The sequence below is a fragment of the Hyla sarda genome, chromosome 2 (assembly GCF_029499605.1).
Source record: "Hyla sarda isolate aHylSar1 chromosome 2, aHylSar1.hap1, whole genome shotgun sequence".
Lineage (NCBI taxonomy): Eukaryota > Metazoa > Chordata > Amphibia > Anura > Hylidae > Hyla > Hyla sarda.
Genome location: NC_079190.1, coordinates 209633462 through 209652978, shown reverse-complemented (window position 1 = coordinate 209652978; position 19517 = coordinate 209633462). Strand labels below are relative to the sequence as shown.

Genomic DNA, 19517 nt, shown 5'->3' with positions numbered 1-19517 from the left:
AGTTGGCTCACTTCCAACCAAAATCATGTGCCACAATTTTGGTGCATTTTTGGCACATTTATCTCACGCCCCTTTAAAAAAAAAAAAAAAAAATCAACGTTAAACCTTATTACAGAGGCCTTTTTTGTGTTACCTGGTGGAAAAGTGTCTAAAATAAATGTGGTGCAAGTCATGTAAGGCAGTTTTCTGGCGCAAATATGCCCAAAATTCTGGCATTTGCACAGCAATTTGCATTCTAGTTGCTTACTATCCATACCAAACACTGGACAGTTATCCAATCTAGAAAAAAGTAAATGTCAAACTGCAAAAAAAGAATTCGACAAACTCCACTACCTTGTCAACTGTTAAATGGATCCAGAGACTGTAAAACAGGCCTCTACTATGATCAGTAGAGCATAAGTTAAACCAGCCATATATACTTTTTTAAAAGTTTAAAAAGTCATATGATTTAGGAAATATCATTGTGTCATGGTGACTTAACTAAGGGGAGATTAAAATAATGGACCAATGGTGTAATATCCAAAAGGGACAATTAGATTACAGCCAAGATATTTCCTAGGTTGGAAAATGAAAGCATCTGTCTAATTAGATGTATCAGGCGAACCGAGCACTTTTCTTTTACACTAGATATGTTATACATCTCTGCCACAATATAGTGTTGGGGTACCCGTGTCCCAGCTACAAATATGTGAAGTTGTTGTGTGGCTTAGGTATTTCTTGCTAAGTACCAACATTTGTGGGGTATTGGGAGTTACAGGGGTATTCCAGTGAAAAACTATATATTTTTTTTTCATATCAACTGACTCAAGAAAGTTAAACAGATTTGTCAATTACTTCTATTAAAAAATCTTAACCCTTCCAGTACTTCTCAATTGCTGAAGTTGAATTGTGCTTTTCTGTCTGACAACAGTGCTCTCTGCTGACACCTCTGTCTGTCTTGGTAACTGTCCAGAGTAGGAGCAAATCCCCATAGCAAACCTCTCCTGCTCTGGACAGTTCCTGAGGCAGACAGAGGTATCAGCAGAGAGTACTGTCAGATAGAAAAACTTAACTTCAGCAGTTCTTTAGAAGTACTGGAAGGATTAAGAATTTTTAATAGAAGTAATGAACAAATCTGTTTAACTTTCTGGAGCCAGTTGATATGTAAAAAAAAAATTCACAGGAATATCCCTTCAACTTGCATAACTGTATATTGCACTGATGGTATTATGAATATTCTGTTTAAGATGAATGAATCATTGACATACTCCCCAGCTATTATTTATGCATAAACTTCTGGAATGGCTGAGGGGGGAAGTCCCTAATCCAACCTAATATCTCTACCCAGAGTGGTAGACATATTTCTCCTTGTTCTGCTACTGCTAATTAAACTAGTCAGTCAGAGTCTGGCTCTAGCTAGAAAGGTGTATGCACCTAGTCAGAGTGTTCTTCTTAGCTTTAGTTAGTAAAGTTAATGCCTCTTTAGTGACCTGTTTAAGTTAAAGTCAGTCCAAACCACTGTTCCCTTTGCAAGAATGATTTAACCTGGGGCAGATCTGGGTCATGTCCACAATGATCACGGCACTGTGCTGAGTTTCTGAGGATTTCACTCAAAAGGTCTTTTTCCAGTCCACACTGTAAGTATCTTATTTCCAGCTCCAAGAAGGAGAATCTACTAGTCAGAAGTAAAGAATAAACTGAGCAAGGGATCTTCTGCAGAACAGTAATTTCTTTGTAGGCTTCCAGTCAGAATTAGTTCTGCGTGGCTCAACATGCCATTAATAGATTTTTCAGCATATGCCCTGCAAGTAAGATTTTAAGAACTTAGCAACTCTGTTCAGTAAAGTTCTTTGTTGTCTGCCAGCAACAAAAGTGTCTGACTTTTTTTATTCCAACACTACACTAAGTGTACCCTCATTGACAAAAGTGTTGCTGGGCTCACAGGGGATCAGGTTAGCCAGACTACCATACCACATTATACAACCATTTTGGGCTACCAAGGGACTACTCCTCCTCAGCCTGATTACGACTCCTACTCTTCTCATTGGTACCACTATAATACTTCTAACTATTCATTTATGTATTAGCCTATGCAATACCTCATATTTACAATTACAGTGTTTTTAAGATTTAAAAGGCTGCACATTGATATTAAGTTTAAAAAAAAAAAGGCATCCACAAAAAGAAAAAGAAAAAAAGCAAAAAAAACATCACAATTAAAAAGAAAATTAAAGGGGTACTCCACTGGAAATTTTTTTTTTACAAATCAACTGGTGCCAGAAAGTTAAACAGATCTGTAAATTTCTTCTATTTAAAAATATTAACCATTCCAGTACATATCAGCTGCTGTATGTTCCAGAGGAAGTTCTTTTCTTTTTGAATTTCCTTTCTGTATGACAACAGTGATCTCTGCTGACACCTCTGTCCATTTTAGGAACTGTCCAGAGTAGAAGGAAATCCCCATAGCAAATCTATTCTGCTCTGGACAGCTCCTGACATGGACAGAGGTGTCAGCAGAGAGCACCGTGGACAGACAGAAAGGAAATTCAAAAGGAAAATAACTTTCCCTGGAACATATAGCAGCTGAGAGGTACTGGAAGGGTTAAGATTTAAATAGAAGTAATTTACAAATCTGTTTAACTTTCTGAGAAAGAAAAAAATCCTGGGGAGAACCCCTTTAATATAGCATTAATCTAACTGTTGAATGTATTACTTTCATACCAATATATAATTATAGTGAGTTAATAACTACATAAAAAGACCACAAAAAGATAGCAGTACACATCCTTTCTTTTCATTGGAAATATCATACAATAAATTTCATATAAATTGAATGTTACATCTGCATTTCATCCATTGAGCTTATCAATACAGTATATTATAGTGCACATGCTACATTAAAACACACACAACTGACATGATAACATGTTAATGAGATACTGTACATACTGTACATATACAGTACATAATGAGGTTAAAAATAACAGTTAAAAAATAGTCCAATTTTTATTTTCATGAGCTGAAAGCCGGGTTTCGGACTCCGCATAAAACCAAACTGTTATTCTTATTTCTGTTCAGGAGTGCAAGGGAGATTGTGAAAAAACAAATGCTGGTGACACCGAGGATGACTACTCCTGAGATAAGTGCGCTGGTTACTGAGTTCATCTGAAACTGCGCACTATGTGGCTGAGCTGCATAAAAAAAGGATAGTAATGTAATTAATATATGCATCTCCAGGACGGTACCAGGTTGAACTAAAGAATTATATGCAAATATTCTTCCTGTTCAAAGTGTGTGGAAACCTATAGTCAACACATTCTAGAAGCCTTGAATTTTAAGGCCATAAGATGACAAACAAAAACACAATTGAGAATTAGAAAATATCATCTCTTTCCCAACATATGACATACTTGTATGTATTGGAGAGATATGATATGAAGTCACTCTATATCCTAACAGCTGCTATCTGCAATTTACACAATAGTTACAATAGTTCTCTCCAATGCCAGTAATTTTACCTGTTAGATGCCATCATCAGTAGCAACTGTGGCATCTAGCAGCCTTTGATCAACACCTCATGGAGCGATTGCAGAGTTCCAATTGTTTTTCATTGCAGCCAGGGACCTTTTGAAGGCCTCTGTGGCTGCCATGTTAGATTTTCAGTTAAAGATTGCCATGCCATTGTACCAGTACATGCTGGGATCTTGTCTAGGTGGTTTATAGGCTGCAGGCCTCAAGTGTTCTGTAGCCTATAAGATGAAGTAGTGAAGCAAGAAGCTGAAAGCACCATGCTCTGATGTTGCATTCAACTGCACTTGTGGAGATCTGGGATCATGGGCAAAAAGGTTTTGTGCTACTGATGCCATTTGGTGGGTCTATGGCACAGGTGATGCAATGTATCAGTGCTTCCTTGAGCAAGACTTCAAGCAGCCCAGGTCTCTAGCTTCAGGAGGCCCATGGCCAGCAATGCATTAAAGGGGTACTCCAATGGAATACATTTTTTTTCCAAATCAACTGGTGCCAGAAAGTTAAACAGATTTGTAAATTAGAAAATTATATAGGTATGTGCAGCTCACAACTAATACGCACCGAGGTCAAACTGGGCAAGCCACTATACCTTAATTGCTGGAAAAGGGAAAACCAAAAAATACACAATGTAGCCCGGACCTTCTAGGTGAGTGGATGAAAATAGATATACGTGGATCGTGCTTCAATAATAATCAATATTTATTATAAAAGTATGAATAAGATTAGGTACTTCTCACAGGGCCCTTGTGAGAAGAACATACATATTAAAAGGCAACCTAACAATATATTTAGGCATATAATAGTTAAAACTATAATCCTGGCATAAGATAATACGATAACAAAGTGAGATCGGTACCAAACAAATATGTTGAAGAGTTGCTCTTAGGGTAGATATGTCCCTTTTAGATACAGTAGCAAACAGTCTGTAGTATTAAAATTGTTACCGGTCTTTGAATGGTAACTCAGGCGATGGGTGTTGTTCCCGCAATGGCTGGGTGTCCGTGGTGCACACAGTCCTCTGTGTAGCGCTTCCTGGTCCAGTATTGTCTTCTCACAAGGGCCCTGTGAGAAGTACCTAATCTTATTCATACTTTTATAATAAATATTGATTATTATTGAAGCCCGATCCACGTATATCTATTTTCATCTACTCACCTAGAAGGTCAGGGCTACATTGTGTATTTTTTAGATTTGTAAATTACTTCTATATAAAAGCATTAATCCTTCCAGTACTTATCAGCTGCTGTATGCTGCAGAGGAAGTTCTTTTATTTTCTATCTGACCACAGTGCTCTCTGCTGACACCTCTGGTAGGGACTATCAGGAACTGTCCAGAGCAGGAGAGGTTTGCTATGGGGATTTGATTGTACTCTGGGCAGTTCCAGACATGGACAGAGGTGTCAGCAGAGAGCACTGTGGTCCAACAGAAAATAACAACTCAACTTTCTCAGTAGTATACAGCAGCTGATAAGTACCGGAAGGATTACAATTTTTAAACAGAAGTAAATTACAAAGAAAGTTTAACTTTCTGGCACCAGTTGTTTAAAAAAAATGTTTTCCACCGGAGTACCCCTTTAAGCAGCTTAAGGAGACATGGAACAGAAGTTAAGTGAGTACTGGATTTCTCTTTTTTTTTTTTTTGTAAACCTAATTTTGGGGAGCATAGGGAGCATTATCACTAATGGGGGAACTTTAAGGGCTCCATTAGTTCTATTGGGAGCACTTTGGGGGGCACTATTACTATTCGTTGAGTTATGCATAGGTGATCAGTGAGAGCATCGATCTACTACTCTGGTCTGCTAGAAAGCAGACCAGCGGGGAAAATTGCAGCAGACGGCCAGGAGCAGGTGAGTAAAGCTCCTGCAGCCATCTTGATTCATCAGATCCCCTCGATTGCACCACGGGTGGTGTCATAAATCCCCTCAGACTTCGCAGATACTTCAGATGCCATGATCAGTATTTTTTACAGCATCTGAAGGGTTACAGGTGGGCATTAGCAGGATTGATGATGTCTGCCATTATTGTTAAGTCCTGGCTGCTGATAGCAGACAGACCTCACCTGCTATGTAGCAGGCAGTGTTTCTGTTCTTGCTTCATAGCTCTGCCGTTAATATGCAGTGCTGTGCGCAAAGTTACTAACTGCTGGGCCATACATTTATGGTGCGTGTCCATAAAAAGTTAATAGCTGCTTATTAAGTAATATTGAAAGGACACAACATCAAACACTGTTATATAGGCTGTGCACTCATTACTACTACTACAGTCTAGCAGAGGGTCATTTCTTCAATGTTGTCACATAAAAAAATATAAAAAAATATTTACAAAAAATGTGATGGATGGACTCACTTATGTAAGATACTATATGAACAATACAGTTAGAGAGTTATTTATCAAAACCTGGGCAGAGGAAGAGTGAAAGCAGTTGCCCATAGGAACCAATCAGATCACTCATTTTATTTATAAAAAGGCCTCTGAAACATGAAAGAAGTGATCTGCATCACTCTTCTTCCACACAGGTTTTGATAAATCTCCCCCTTAAAGTGTATTTGAACAAGGTCATATAACGTGCAACACTGCTAAACTTCTACTTCAATCATGTCTATGATTACTTATGTCACCCTTCTCATTGACATACATAAGTATACATTGTGGGTATATACTGGAATATATTAGATCATTTGATATATTAGATGTTTATAAAATCACTTTAGGAAGAGAACATTTCAGTTTGCTAAGGTGAACAAGAAAAAATACATATTTTTTTTTGTTGTAGAAAATCCATAGTTCTTGCTGCCCATGAAATACATTAAAGTGCTGTTGTGTTTAGTTTATGTACCTGTCTTTCCACATTCACTCAGTTTTCTTCCACATTCAGTATTTGTTAAAGCCAAATTTTGTTAAGCTGATACAAAACATATATGCGTGTATGCATACAAATAACAGTACCTTTGAATATTAATGACAGCCAAGCAGACGTAGTAGCACAGCATTCATCTTTTAGTACAACAGTTATTATGAAAATAAAATAAACTTACCAAGCTGTGAATTGTTTGTGGGTGTTTCATCTGGAACAAAACATAAAACATATTCAGCTGTTTGCTCTGCTTGTAAGGCGATTTACAAAAACTACTAAAGAAGACATACAAATAGATGGATAGATAATAGATGGATAGACTCAGAGATTCATTCCCCTGTCCGGCATCCAGAAACAAGGGACACTGGATGCCATACAACTGATGCACATTCATGTAATACGGAATATTATTATTTTTTTAAAGTTATCTATTTCCTTTTTTACAGTTAAATGAAACAAAAAGAAATAGATGTTTGGTATCATTGAAATCTTACTGGCTCATAAATTAAAGTAAGCATGCCAGTTTTACTGTATTGTGATCTTCAGAAATATTGTTGCCCAACATAATTGGCCAATGCCATATTTTTTTTAAAGTTTTTCTCTCCCTTTCATTTTCTTCGCAATACATTATATGATAAAATAGTATAAGTACGCCAATGAAAAATACAACTTGTCCCACAAAAAAAATTATCCTTAATACAACTTTTTTAGAGCAAAAATAAACAAATTATGGCTCTCAAAATATGAGGAAGAAGAAACCGTAAGCCACAAATCAGAATTTGAGGGATCGTGGAGGGGTTAACTGAACTTTTTTATGTAAATTGATTCGTTAAATGAAGTAGATGCCAAATTACAATTTTTAAAGTTTGCAATGGTTTGCTTTTCTTTGTTAGCACATCTTCACACTAGTTTTATTTTTAGACATACTATATGTCTTGTCTAAAAATGAACCAGAAATGATTTTTCGATGGATAACAATTTGTACAGACTGCAATTATTCAATTATCAGTTTGTGTCAGTTTTGTCAGTATCTGGTTTAGTTTTAGTACAGGATTTAAATGTACTGAAAATGAAACTAGATACAAAGTCTGATTAAAAGCTGATACAAATTGACACAATTTTTTTTACATGTTATATCTAACTAGTTTGGCTAAATTGCACAAAAAATGAAGATTCAAAACATACATTACAGTAAGAATAAGTTCTATTCATGTGTTGGTCAGGAGGACTATATGTTGGTTTATGACTTGAGTAAAATAACAAAAGAGAGAGACAATCACACATTGACATATTAGAAAAGAAAGTTAGAAAATATTACCATCTCCAGATGTCCACAGTCAATATCAAGGATATGACTAGAGAGCAATAGGGGGGGAAAAAGGGGCGCTCCCTTGTGTAGTTTATCAGTTGGTGTGCAACCATCCACCACATAGAAAAATATTGACCTTGTTGAGTTGTGCTTAGAATAGCATGAATATTTGAGTGGTATCCGAGCTACTGCACTCCAACCTAATCCCACTCCTAGGGGAGCGGATAGGCAACAAGGAAGTAGAAAACAGAGGCAGAATTTGGTCTTGGAGGCACTGCTAAGTGTAGACACAAATACGACTGAGGAGGAGGAACAAGACAACATGTATTTTATTGAGTTTAAATGGGACAACATGTTTTGGCACTACCTAGTACCTTCTTCAGGTCAGCCAGAATTATTCAAAATAAAAGCTAAAATTGAAGTATATGTATTTTTATTTTTGTCCCACTCCCAGACAAAAAAAATGTCCTCAACTGTATGCACAAAAAGAGACATTAACCTTTGAAATGTATGGCAAGATCCAGGGAATTAATTCTGCCCACTACAATAAGCCAGTACCATACATGCATTCCTAATCAAGTTCTTAGTGTTAGCCTGTAAAACAGCTAATGCTAACTCCCTTATTATTACCCCAGTACCCAAATACACCGGGGGGTACAGGGAAGAGCTGGATATCATCATGGCTCAAATATCAAACATGAAGCTCCAGGTCTGGAGTAGGTGCAGAGGGACATTTTTAGGGTGAGAAGAGTTAAAATAAATGGCATTTCCCATCCTGGTATTACTATGGTGCAGCAGGCTTTGCGACTAGCCCATGGAGTTTAGAGACAAATCCAAATCAACAGTGGAATGCAAAATGAATTTGATGGTAGATTCACAAGAAACCTACCTAAACAAATCTTGGGTGGTTCACTTATTTATGTCTGTTAATAATATATTTACAAATATGTTTGTGTAAGTTGAGTAAATGCTCAGTGTTCATCAAAGGGAAATTCATACCATCAAAATTGAAAGAGGGAAGCCAAAAAGCTTGCATACAAAAGTCGCAAACAAAAGTAATTTTGCACCAGCGTATTTGATTTTTAGACCAGCATATGAAATGTCATTTCATTTTCACCAAAATCTTTAAATTGTGGAATTTAGTCTGTTTTTACATACGAATTGGAAAAATCATTCAGTCTCACACTATGGGCTGCAGAGATCAATAAAGGAGTAATACATTGGGTGATACCCAGCTTTTCACAAAGTCACCATCTTACTGCCACTTAAATATTAAGGGGATTTACTGTTTTAGAAAATAGATGTTATTCCTTTAAAAACAAACAAATAAAAGGTAATACAATGTTGCAAAATGCTATGAGGTCGTATTGACAACTGGAAATCTTTATTGGTAAAAATCTGTCCTGATCACGCAATAGACACACAGGAGCAGTACTCGTACAAAGGCACAAAACTGGTATATGTTCTACACATGCTCTACACATGTGTTCTACACATGTGTTCATATAATCTAGAAGTAAATTTACAAATTTGTTTTACAAATATTAACTTTTAGTTATTGAAACTTTGATTATTAAGCCACCCATATTCATTTTCTACATGTAAATACTATATTCTATCTTCATGTGACAATTAAAGATGAGCAAATATTAGAAAAATTTGATTCGGCTGATTCGGACACATTTTTTGAAAAAATTTGATTTGATCTGAATAAATTCACGGCAAATCGATATAATAAAGTGCGTGTGTGTTTTTAACTTTTTTTTCTTAATTTACATTTTTTTTAAGGTAGTACTACTATTCCCAGCATGGAACAGACTGGGAGTAGTAGTACCTATTCTAACAGACAGATCACCCTGGGGTCTAACACCCGTTGTGATCCTCCTATATAATGTATAGATGCGGGCGAGCAGCCGCTCTTCTGCGCGATCCTGCACTATTTTCTGCGATGTCAAGTTCTTCCCATCACAGATTCATATTTCCCGCAGAGAGCTTGGCCAGATGGTTCCAGCCAATCACAACTCTCTGCGGAAAATATGAATAATAGGTATATATATACATTATAAAGGACCATTGCAGTGGGTGTCAGGAGTAACACCCGCTGTGATCTTTCCTTTATTGCAGGTACTACTGCTCCCAACATGAAGCACACTCAGCTCAATGCTGGGAGCTGTAGTACCTGCATTAATAGACAGATCGCAGCGAGTGTCACTTCTGACACCTGTTGCGATCTGTCTTTTAATGCAGGCACTACAGCTCCCAGCATGGAGCTGAGTGTGCTCCATGTTGGGAGCAGTAGTACCTGCAGTTAAAGCACAACTGTCATGGATTTTAACCCCCATAAACTAGCCCCAGGAGGACAAAGTTGTTAGAAATTATGGTTCAAGCATACCTTTTGCTACTTTCTACCAGGTTTTTTGTTTCTTTTATTAATCATTGCATAACCTTACAGAATATTAAAGCAATAGACATATACACCATACTTTTGAACATGCATAGGACGTTGAGTATATGGATATATAAACCTACAAAAGTATATTATGACGGGCTTTCAAAAAGACTATCTTGGTGGCCCGAGGGCTTCAAAAGCCACAGAGAGAACAAAGCAAAACTAAAAAGTAAAACAAAAAAGAAAAGAAAAGAAAAAAAAATCCCTCCTTCTCTCCAATTCCGAGATTAGTATCGCTATCTATTTAGCCAATTGTTCCAAATCAAACTAAATTTGTCTGTTTATCCCCTCTTATATAGTTTCTCCCATGCCACCACCTTCTCCATCTTCTTAATAAATTGTTTTATAGTTGGAGGTTTTGGGTCTTTCCAAAGCTGAGCTATTCATTTTCTCGGATTATATAGCAATCTACCAAGAGCTATTTTAGTGTACGCTAATATATTTAAGTTATCAAGATATCCCAATATGCAAATTTTTTATTCTACAGCTATATCAATTTCCCATACAACCCCAAAATATTCTGTGATTGATTTCCAATAACTTTGGATATATGGGCAATCCCAGAACATTTGTATGAGATCTGCGGGGTCTTGCAGGCACCGAGGGCATTTTGCATCTTTTCGATATCCGATTTTCAAAAGAAGGGCCGGGGTTCTCTTCCCCTAATGCTTGACTTGGGATATTATTGAGAACGGATTTCCATTGTTCTCTATTTTTATCTGCTTCCACTTGCCATTTATGAATGCCGGTGTCGACTGTATAGTCCAACCCTTTATAGCTAGTAGTTGACATGTTCTGTAAATAAACCCCACCTGTTTCTTTTCTTTTATTATTAAATCCAGAATTGGATTGCTAGTTGCAATTAAAGAAAAACACTTTTGCTGGGCAGCGATTGCATGCCTTAACTGAAAATATTGAAAAAATACTTTACCAGGTACATGGAAATCCTCTCGGAAATCCCTAAAAGAATGGAGACTATCAGATTTAAAAAGGTATTTTACCCAGACCACCCCTTGCCTTCTCCAATTATTAAAACCTTTCAATTTGTTTAATTCTGGGAGCAGTGGATTTTCCCATAATGGGCTATATTCATTAATTTTGCCCACCACCCTAATTTGTTTTACTTTAATCCAAGTTTTATGTATTAAATTGAAAGTTGGGAGGGAGAGATGTTTTTTCTTCTTAAATTCATTTTTCTCTAGGGCCAATATTAAGTTATTACCAGAAAACACTCTTGCTACAATAACCATATTGGGATTGGAAAGATCTAGATTATCCCAACTCCTAAAATCCTGTTTCTGACGCTGTAGGTATTCTAGTTTTAATTTAGGCTTTCGCCCATTCCAGATCAAATCTCGAAATTGGGTGTTGATTCTTTGGAAAAGACCAAATGTTAACCAAATAGGGGAATTATGTAACAGGTATAACAGCTGTGGCATCACAATCATTTTAATACGGGGGATCTTCCCACTGGGGATAGACTTAATTTTCGCCAGGCAGTACTTTTGTTCTTAATACGATTAAGCAAAGGTGTTATATTTAGCTTCTCAAAATTGGAAATAGAAGATGTTATTTCTATACCAAGATACTTGATTTGAGTGGCACATTCTATACATAAATTCTCATTTACCTGCACATGGGGAACTAAATACGATTTATAACAGTTTATAGCAATTCCAGAGAATTTGCCAAAAATGACTAAATTAGTTATTACCCCGGCAACTCTGCAATGCTACCCTGAGCGTGACACGGGGTTACCGCTCCAGGCAGGGAAAATTAACCCAGAGTCACGCTCAGGATAACTGCTAAGAAGGTTAAGGGATGACCCCATATAATTCAAAAACAACAGAGCGTCATCCGCATTTAGCTAGATCTTTTTTGAACAGTCTCCATACCGAAACCCTTTTATCTCCGGGCTAGCACGAATAAATTCCGCCCAAGGCTCAATTGCAATCGCGAATAACAGTCTTGTTCCGCGATGCAATAGAAAACTCAGAGAAACCTGCCCAATACGTGCTATTGGATCTTTATATAGCAGTCCAATCCAGGCAATTAACCTTGGGCCAAATTCCATTGCCTCCAGAGTCACCCAAAGACAGGGCCATTCTACTGAATCAAATGCTTTTTGTGCATCTAAAGAAAATATGGCCCTGTATTTGGGGGGAGTCGGGAGGAACCTATAAACTTAGAAAAAGCCGTCTAATATTTGTTGATGTTGATCTGGTTGGAATAAAACTTGTTTGATCCGGATGGATCAACTTAGCGACTACTTTATTTAACCGCAGTGGTAAGACCTTAGCCAGTAGCTTTCCATCGCTTGTTAACAAAGAAATGGGTCTATAAGAAAAGGGATCTATTGGGTCCTTACCCTTTTTCAATATAACCACAATAATAGCCTCCCGCATTGATGGAGGTAGAAAACCATCATCAAATGATTGATTAAAGAGATCCAAGTACATTGCCATATTTCTTGTATATTTCTACTGGAAAACCATCTATACCAGGTACTTTATTATTAGAGGATATATTGACAGCCTGTTCCAGGCTTCAGCCTTTGAGAGTTGGGGAAGTCTTTCTTGTTTGAGGAATTCCTGCATGTCGCTGGAAGAATATTCACCTCTAGATAGAATAGAATTCCACGAACACATTCAATATTTCCACATCACGGTACCATGTTTATCTGCTACCAATGATATATGTGATGAGGAATCTTGAGCTTTCACTACATTAGCCAGTATATCCCCCTCCGCATATTCTATCTGTTGGTCCATCATCCTCCTGTTGTTAGCTGCATCTAAAAAGATGTCATCTCAATTCAGTTTGAGCTTTGTACATTAATTCCTCCATTCGGCCAGATGGGCCCTCCAAGAATCTTATTTCTGCAGAGTGCACAGAATCATTTAATACATCAGTTTTTAAAGCAGTGCTATGTTTTTGCGTTGCAATAGATTTTAGTAGGATACCCCAAATGAAAGCCTTCATAGCATCCCATATAATTTGGGTAGATGCAGTATTATTATTTAGCATAAAATATTCAGAGATTCATATTCTGGGCATCCTCCAAAATAGAAAGCCAATATGGGTTAAGCTTCCATACAGGCTTTCCCTGCTTATCATTTTTCACTACAAATTTTATCTGCAATGGGGAATGATTGGACAAAGTTCTAGGCACATAAAAGATATTGTTTATGTAAGAAAGAATCAGAACGTTCCCCAGTGCCAGACCGATCTTTGAGAGGGAGAAATAAGTAGCTGAACCGCATGAATACTGTCTCGTGAATGGATATTTTATGTGCCACAGATCTGACAACCAAGCTTCTATAATCAAATTACCAAACGGGGTGATTTTACCTTTATCTACACCCATATAAAGGGAGCATCTATCCAAAACAAGGTCTATTACAGTATTATAATCACTAATCATCAGTAGAGGGACATCTGGATGTAGTGCAGCAATAGAGAGAATTTTACGTAAGATTACAGATGAGTATGGTGGGGGAATATATACATTCATGATCAGAAATTTTCTATCATGAATATTACATACAATACCCACATATCTTCCCAGATCGTCCACATACTTTTTGATAAATGAAAACAATAACTTGCGGTGAATTAAAATGCTCACCCCTCTCGAAAGGTTGGTAGGAGTTGAGTGATAAGATGCTTTTATCCAAGGTTTCTTAACAATATGTAAGCGATCTGGGGTGAGATGTGTCTCCTGTAAGCAAAAAATTGAGGCGTGTGATTTAAGTAAAAAATGAAAAACTGCATCCCGTTTATTATGCCCTAGTAGTCCCCGAATATTCCAACTAATTACAGAAACAGACATGGCTTTTTTTTCTCTTAAAGAGGTAATGAAAGGAAAAAAATTGTTGGGAGCGGAAGGGGAAAAAAAAAATTTAAACACCACAGATAAAAAAAAAAACACAATAATATATACCACCAAAAGGGCCATAGCATAATGCATTCAAAAAACTTTATTATGGAAAACCCGCCACCCATTACTAAATCTAACCTGTCCAGAATTGGAGAGTGGAAGGTACTTATTTCTATACCTGACCCTAACGAAACACCCATAGGACATTGGTTTTTCCACCTCTAAATCATATGTCCTTGAGTGAAATATTAAGCCCCCTTATAACTAACACAAATCTAGTTTCTTCCTGACCCCTTTTCAGAGGGCTGAGACTTATAGTGGCTAATACGACCCTCATTAATATCAAGCCATTTGCATGCTTCCTCTGCACTTTCAAAAAAAAAAAATCCAGAGTCCAGAGCCACTACTCTGAATCGTGCCAGAAGTCTCTTTTTGACCTCTTTGAATTTGGTCCTGAGTTTCTCAGCCGTCTCAGGGAACCCCAGGAATCGAATATTGTTTCTCCTAGAATGATTTTCCACATCATCTATCTTAGTAGTTAGAGCAGAAATTTCTTTGGTATTTATAACGTATTGTTTACTGCACTCAGCCAATTTGTCTTCAGCAGTAGTAAGCCTTTGCTCTGCATGTAGTACCCTTAGGGACATTTTTTTTTAAATTATTTCTCAGGATTGAGGGGATGCATGTATTAATGGAGAGGCGTTAACATCAGATACCGCCTGTTGAATTAATTCAGCCTCCATTAGAGATGTATTATCCACTGTAAATGATCTAGAGGATTCTGGATGCCCCCCTGATATGGGTGAGGCTTCCATACTTTCACCGGCAAGTTCCTCATTATATTCCTCAAGCCCTGTCAATTATGTTTCGGCTACAACAGCCTCCTGGATAGCCAATGCTATAGCTAAGGCTGTAGCGCGTCTTTTAACAGCTTCCATAACTGTATCCTTGTCCTCCCCACTGGTTATTTTGCCCACTTAGGCCCATTCACCACTACAGTTGCTCCTCAATAAAGACAGTGCATGCTATAGCAGTTATCCAAAAAAAAATATAGCAGTTAAAATTTTCCAGCATATAGCGTCACTCACCCCCCTCCGCAGGAGTACCTGACATTCAGTCTAGGGACAGCCAACTCTTCCCCTGATCCTCTGCTGACAAACAACAGGAGTTCTGTCACAGCACAGCTTGTCCGGACCTCCAGTTTTGCTCCCCATATCGCTCCCCATATGGCAGGGGGAGCAGCGAGCTCCTCCACAGCGTGACCTTTCCAGATCCTCCGGCCGCACTTGCCCAGTCACGTGGGTTCAGTGCCGCCCACCAAGGTCAAAGTGCAGAGGCAGGATCCACCAATAGGGTAGCTCTCCTCTTCCGGGACACAGGAGCACAGCACAAGGGCCTCCACCAGGAACCAGGGGTCGCAGCGGAGCCACGGAGACAACGTTAAGTAGTGCAGTGGGAAAAAAGAAACACCAGAGCACTGGGGGGGAGGAATAGTATCCAGGGGATTGACTCAGAAACACCGGGACTCATCTCAATAGAGCCTAGATTCTCGGGATCGTGAGAGTGAGAGGCAGCACCGGACCCCAACAGGCCCCTTTCTAACAGCTTTTATTGGGCTAAAAATTTTTTATGAAAGTCAGCAACAGTCGGATATCCCCTGTATGTCAGGGCTGGGACCGCAGTGTGATTGACTTATTGATTCTTCTTATATGTGGGTAGCGCATATGCAGTGCCCGTTCTCCTGTGCCCAGCAGTGATGCGATGCGGGCAGCCACAGCAAGCGTACGGTTCCTAAGGCCCTATGCACGGCGCAATGCAGTAGCGGAATGAGCCGGCAGCCCATTATCCTGTCTTCCTAGAGTGAACAGCGGTGATGCGATGCGTGTGGCCAGCTCATTCCGCTACTGCATTATGTCGCCCACGGGGAGAGAGCTGTGAGAGCTGACCGCCCGCATCGCAACACCGCTGTGCACAGGAAATTAGACACTGTTTATTCTTTTACAGTAGAAAACTCGCCACCCACATATTAGAATAAGGAGCCTATGTGCTGGGACCTGTGTGTCAATCACACAGCGGTCCTAGCACTGACATATAGTGGATATCCGACTGTTGCTGACTTTCATAAAAATCATTTTTAGCCAGATTAAAGCTGCTAGAAAGCAGCAAAAGGTATGCTTGAACTGTAATTTCTAACAACTTTGTCATCCTGGGGCTAGTTTATAGACAGATTGCAACAGGTGTCAGAAGTGACTCCCGCTGTGATCTGTCTATTAATGCAGGTACTACAGCTCCCAGCATGGAGCTTAGTGGTGATCGACCTGTATAATGTAGAGATGCGGGGCATGGCCGCTCTTCTCTTGTCCCATGCACTGCCATATATATATATATACATACATATAATATATATATATATATATATATATATATATATATATATATATATATATATATACATACATATGTATACAGTCATGGCCATGAATGTTGGCACCCCTGAAATGTTTCGAGAAAATTAAGTATTTCTCACAGAAAAGGATTGCAGTAACACATTGTTTTGCTATACACGTTTACTCCCTTTGTGTGTATTGGAACTAAACCAAAAAAGGGAGGAAAAAAGCAAATTGGACATAATGTCACACCAAACTCAAAACATGGGCTGGACAAAATTATTGGCACCCTTAACTTAATATTTGGTGGCACACCCTTTGGAAAAAATTACTGAAATCAGTCACTTCCTATAACCATCAATAACCTTCTTAAACCGCTCAGCCGGAATGTTAGACCACTCTTCCTTTGCAAACTGCTACAGGTCTCTCTTATTGGATGGGCACCTTTTCCCAACAGCAATTTTAAGATCTCTCCACAGGTGTTCAATGGGATTTATATCTGTACTCAATACTGGCCACTTCAGAACTCTACAGTGCTTTGTTGCGATCAATTTCTGGATGCTTTTTGAAGTATGTTTGGGGTCATTGTCCTGCTGGAAGACACAAGATCTTGGACGCAAACCCAGCTTTCTGACACTGGGCTGTATAGTGTGACCCAAAATCCATTGGTAATCCTCAGATTTCATGATGCCTTGCACACATTAAAGGCACCCAGTGCCAGAGGAAGCAAAACAACTCCAAAACATCATTGAACCTCCACCATATTTCACTGTAGGTACTGTGTTCTTTTTTTTGTAGGCCTCATTCTGTTTTCGGTAAACAGTAAAATGATCTTGGTCTCATCTGTCCACAAGAGATTTTCACAGAAGGATTTTGGCTTACTCAAGTTCCTTTTGGCAAAATGTAGTCTTGCTTTTTTATGTCTGTGTCAGCAGTGTGGTCCTCCTGGGCCTCCTGACATAGCGTTTCCTTTCATTTAAATGTTGGCGGATAGTTTGCGCTGACACTGATGCTGCCTGAGCCTGCAGGACAGATTGAATATCTTTGGAACTTATTTGGGGCTGCTTATCCACCATCCGGACTATCCTGCGTTGACACCTTTCATCAAGTTTTCTCTTCCGTTCATGCCCAATGAGATATGCTTCAGTGCTATGGGTTGCAAACTTCTTGATAATGTTGCTCACTGTGGACAAAGGCAAATCTAGATCTCTGGAGATTGTCTTGTAACCTTGAGATTGTTGATGTTTTTCCACCATTTTGGTTCTCAAGTCCTCAGACAGTTCTCTTCTCCTCTTTCTGTTGTCCATGCTTAGTGTGGCACATACATAATCTCAATGCAAAGACTAAGGGAACTTCTCTCCTTTTTATCTGCTTTCAGGTGTGATTTTTATATTGCCCACACCTGTTACTTGCCCCAGGTGAGTTAAAGAAGCATCACATGCTTGAAACAATCTTATTTTTCCACAATTTTGAAAGGGTGCCAATAATTTTGTCCAGCCCATCTTTGGAGTTTGGTGTGACATTATGTCCAATTTGCTTTTTTCTCCCTTTTTTGATTTAGTTCCAATACACACAAAGGGAATAAACATGTGTATAGCAAAACACTACTGCAATCCTTTTCTGTGAGAAATACTTCATTTTCTAGAAAAATTTCAGGGGTGCCAACATTTACGGCTAACTCTATAAATATATATATATATATATATATATATATATATATACACATACATACTTATTATTCACATTTCCCGCAGAGGGTTTTGATTGGCTGGAACCATTTGGCCAATCACAGCTCTCTGCAGGAAATATGAATCTGTGATGTGAAGAACTTCACATCGCAAAACATAGAGCAGGATCGAGAAGAAGAGCGGCCGGCCGCCCTCATCTATAGTTTCAGTTTCAGGGTCTTGGCAATCTTCTCATGGCCTAGGCTAGAACAACAATTTTTTTTTCAGATTCTCAGAGAGTTCTTTGCCATGAGCTACCTTGTTGAACTTCCAATGACCAGTTTTAGAGAGTGATGTGGTGACACAAAATTTAAGACACCTGCTCCCCATTCAAACCTGAGACCTTGTATCACTAACAAGTCATATGACACCAAAAGGAAAAATGGCTAATTGGGTGTACTTTGTTGGTTGCTAATTGGGTGCTAGTTTGTTGCCAAGGTTAAGACATTAATGGTTTTGTGTGTAGAGTTATTTTGAGGGGACACAACATTAAAACTGTTATACAGGCTGTGCACTCACTACTTTATATTGTAGCAGAGTGTAATTTCTACAGTGTTGTCACAAGAAAAGACATGATAAAATATTTACAACAATGTAAGAGGTGGACTCACTTATATGATATAGCTAGATAGATTTAAAAAAAAAGGATAAGTTGGCCAGCACATACTGATACCAAAATACTGCATGGACCAGGCATTCAGGTGCACGCTGCTATAAGATAGATCATTTTTATAGATAGATAGACAGATAGATAGATATAGAGGCTGGGACAAATTGAGTATTTTAGCTGACTATTAGCTTTTGTTACATATTGTAATTATAATGTATTTTAACTGGTAATTGTAGCTGACCTCAATGGTAACTTTCAAGCTGTGGGATACATTCTTGCTGTAGCTGACATTGTCACTGGGAATACATCATGACTGGCACTGTGTATGCTTGTGATGGGAGGTAGAGGTATTATATAAACTGTATCAAAACAGGGACACTATATAAAGGGACACTGTGACTGGGACACTGTATCAAAGTGACAGAGTACTGTCAGAGTACAGACCTTAAAGCACACACTGGTAATACTGGGGCATACTGTAACTAAAATGTTTGTGGGCACATTGTGGCTTTTGCTATATTAGTGGGCATACTATGTTGTGCACACTTTACAGAGTTACATTGGGCATCATAAAGAAACTGTAAATGACTGATTTGGAACACACTGGTCTTGATTTACTATTGTGAACACAACCTGCTTGTGTTGGGTTGTGCACTGAAATGGTCACAATATTGATTGCACAATATTGCACATTGACCATCAATAAACCTACAAACTTGGCAAACTTGGAAAGTCGGCATGGTCGCCCCCCCAAAAAAGGACATGTTCTGACAACCCAACCTATTTACTATTGAA

The 19517-nt window shown here is 38.4% G+C and overlaps 1 protein-coding gene across 6 annotated transcripts in view; it reads right to left on the bottom strand.

Annotated features, from left to right (window-relative positions):
* Positions 1-2634: 2634 nt before the first annotated feature.
* LOC130355729 (zona pellucida-like domain-containing protein 1) overlaps positions 2635-19517 on the bottom strand; it is a 206197-nt gene continuing 189314 nt past the window's right edge. For 5 of the 6 annotated variants that reach the window (XM_056556279.1, XM_056556280.1, XM_056556281.1 and 2 more), the window contains 2 exons: positions 6542-6571; positions 2635-3170 (listed from right to left, as the gene is read on the bottom strand). In XM_056556279.1, the coding sequence (XP_056412254.1) occupies positions 2992-3170; positions 6542-6571 (209 nt within the window). In that variant the 3' untranslated portion in view covers positions 2635-2991. The remainder of the gene's footprint in view (positions 3171-6541; positions 6572-19517) is intronic. The other variant, XR_008888641.1, reaches the window with a different exon arrangement.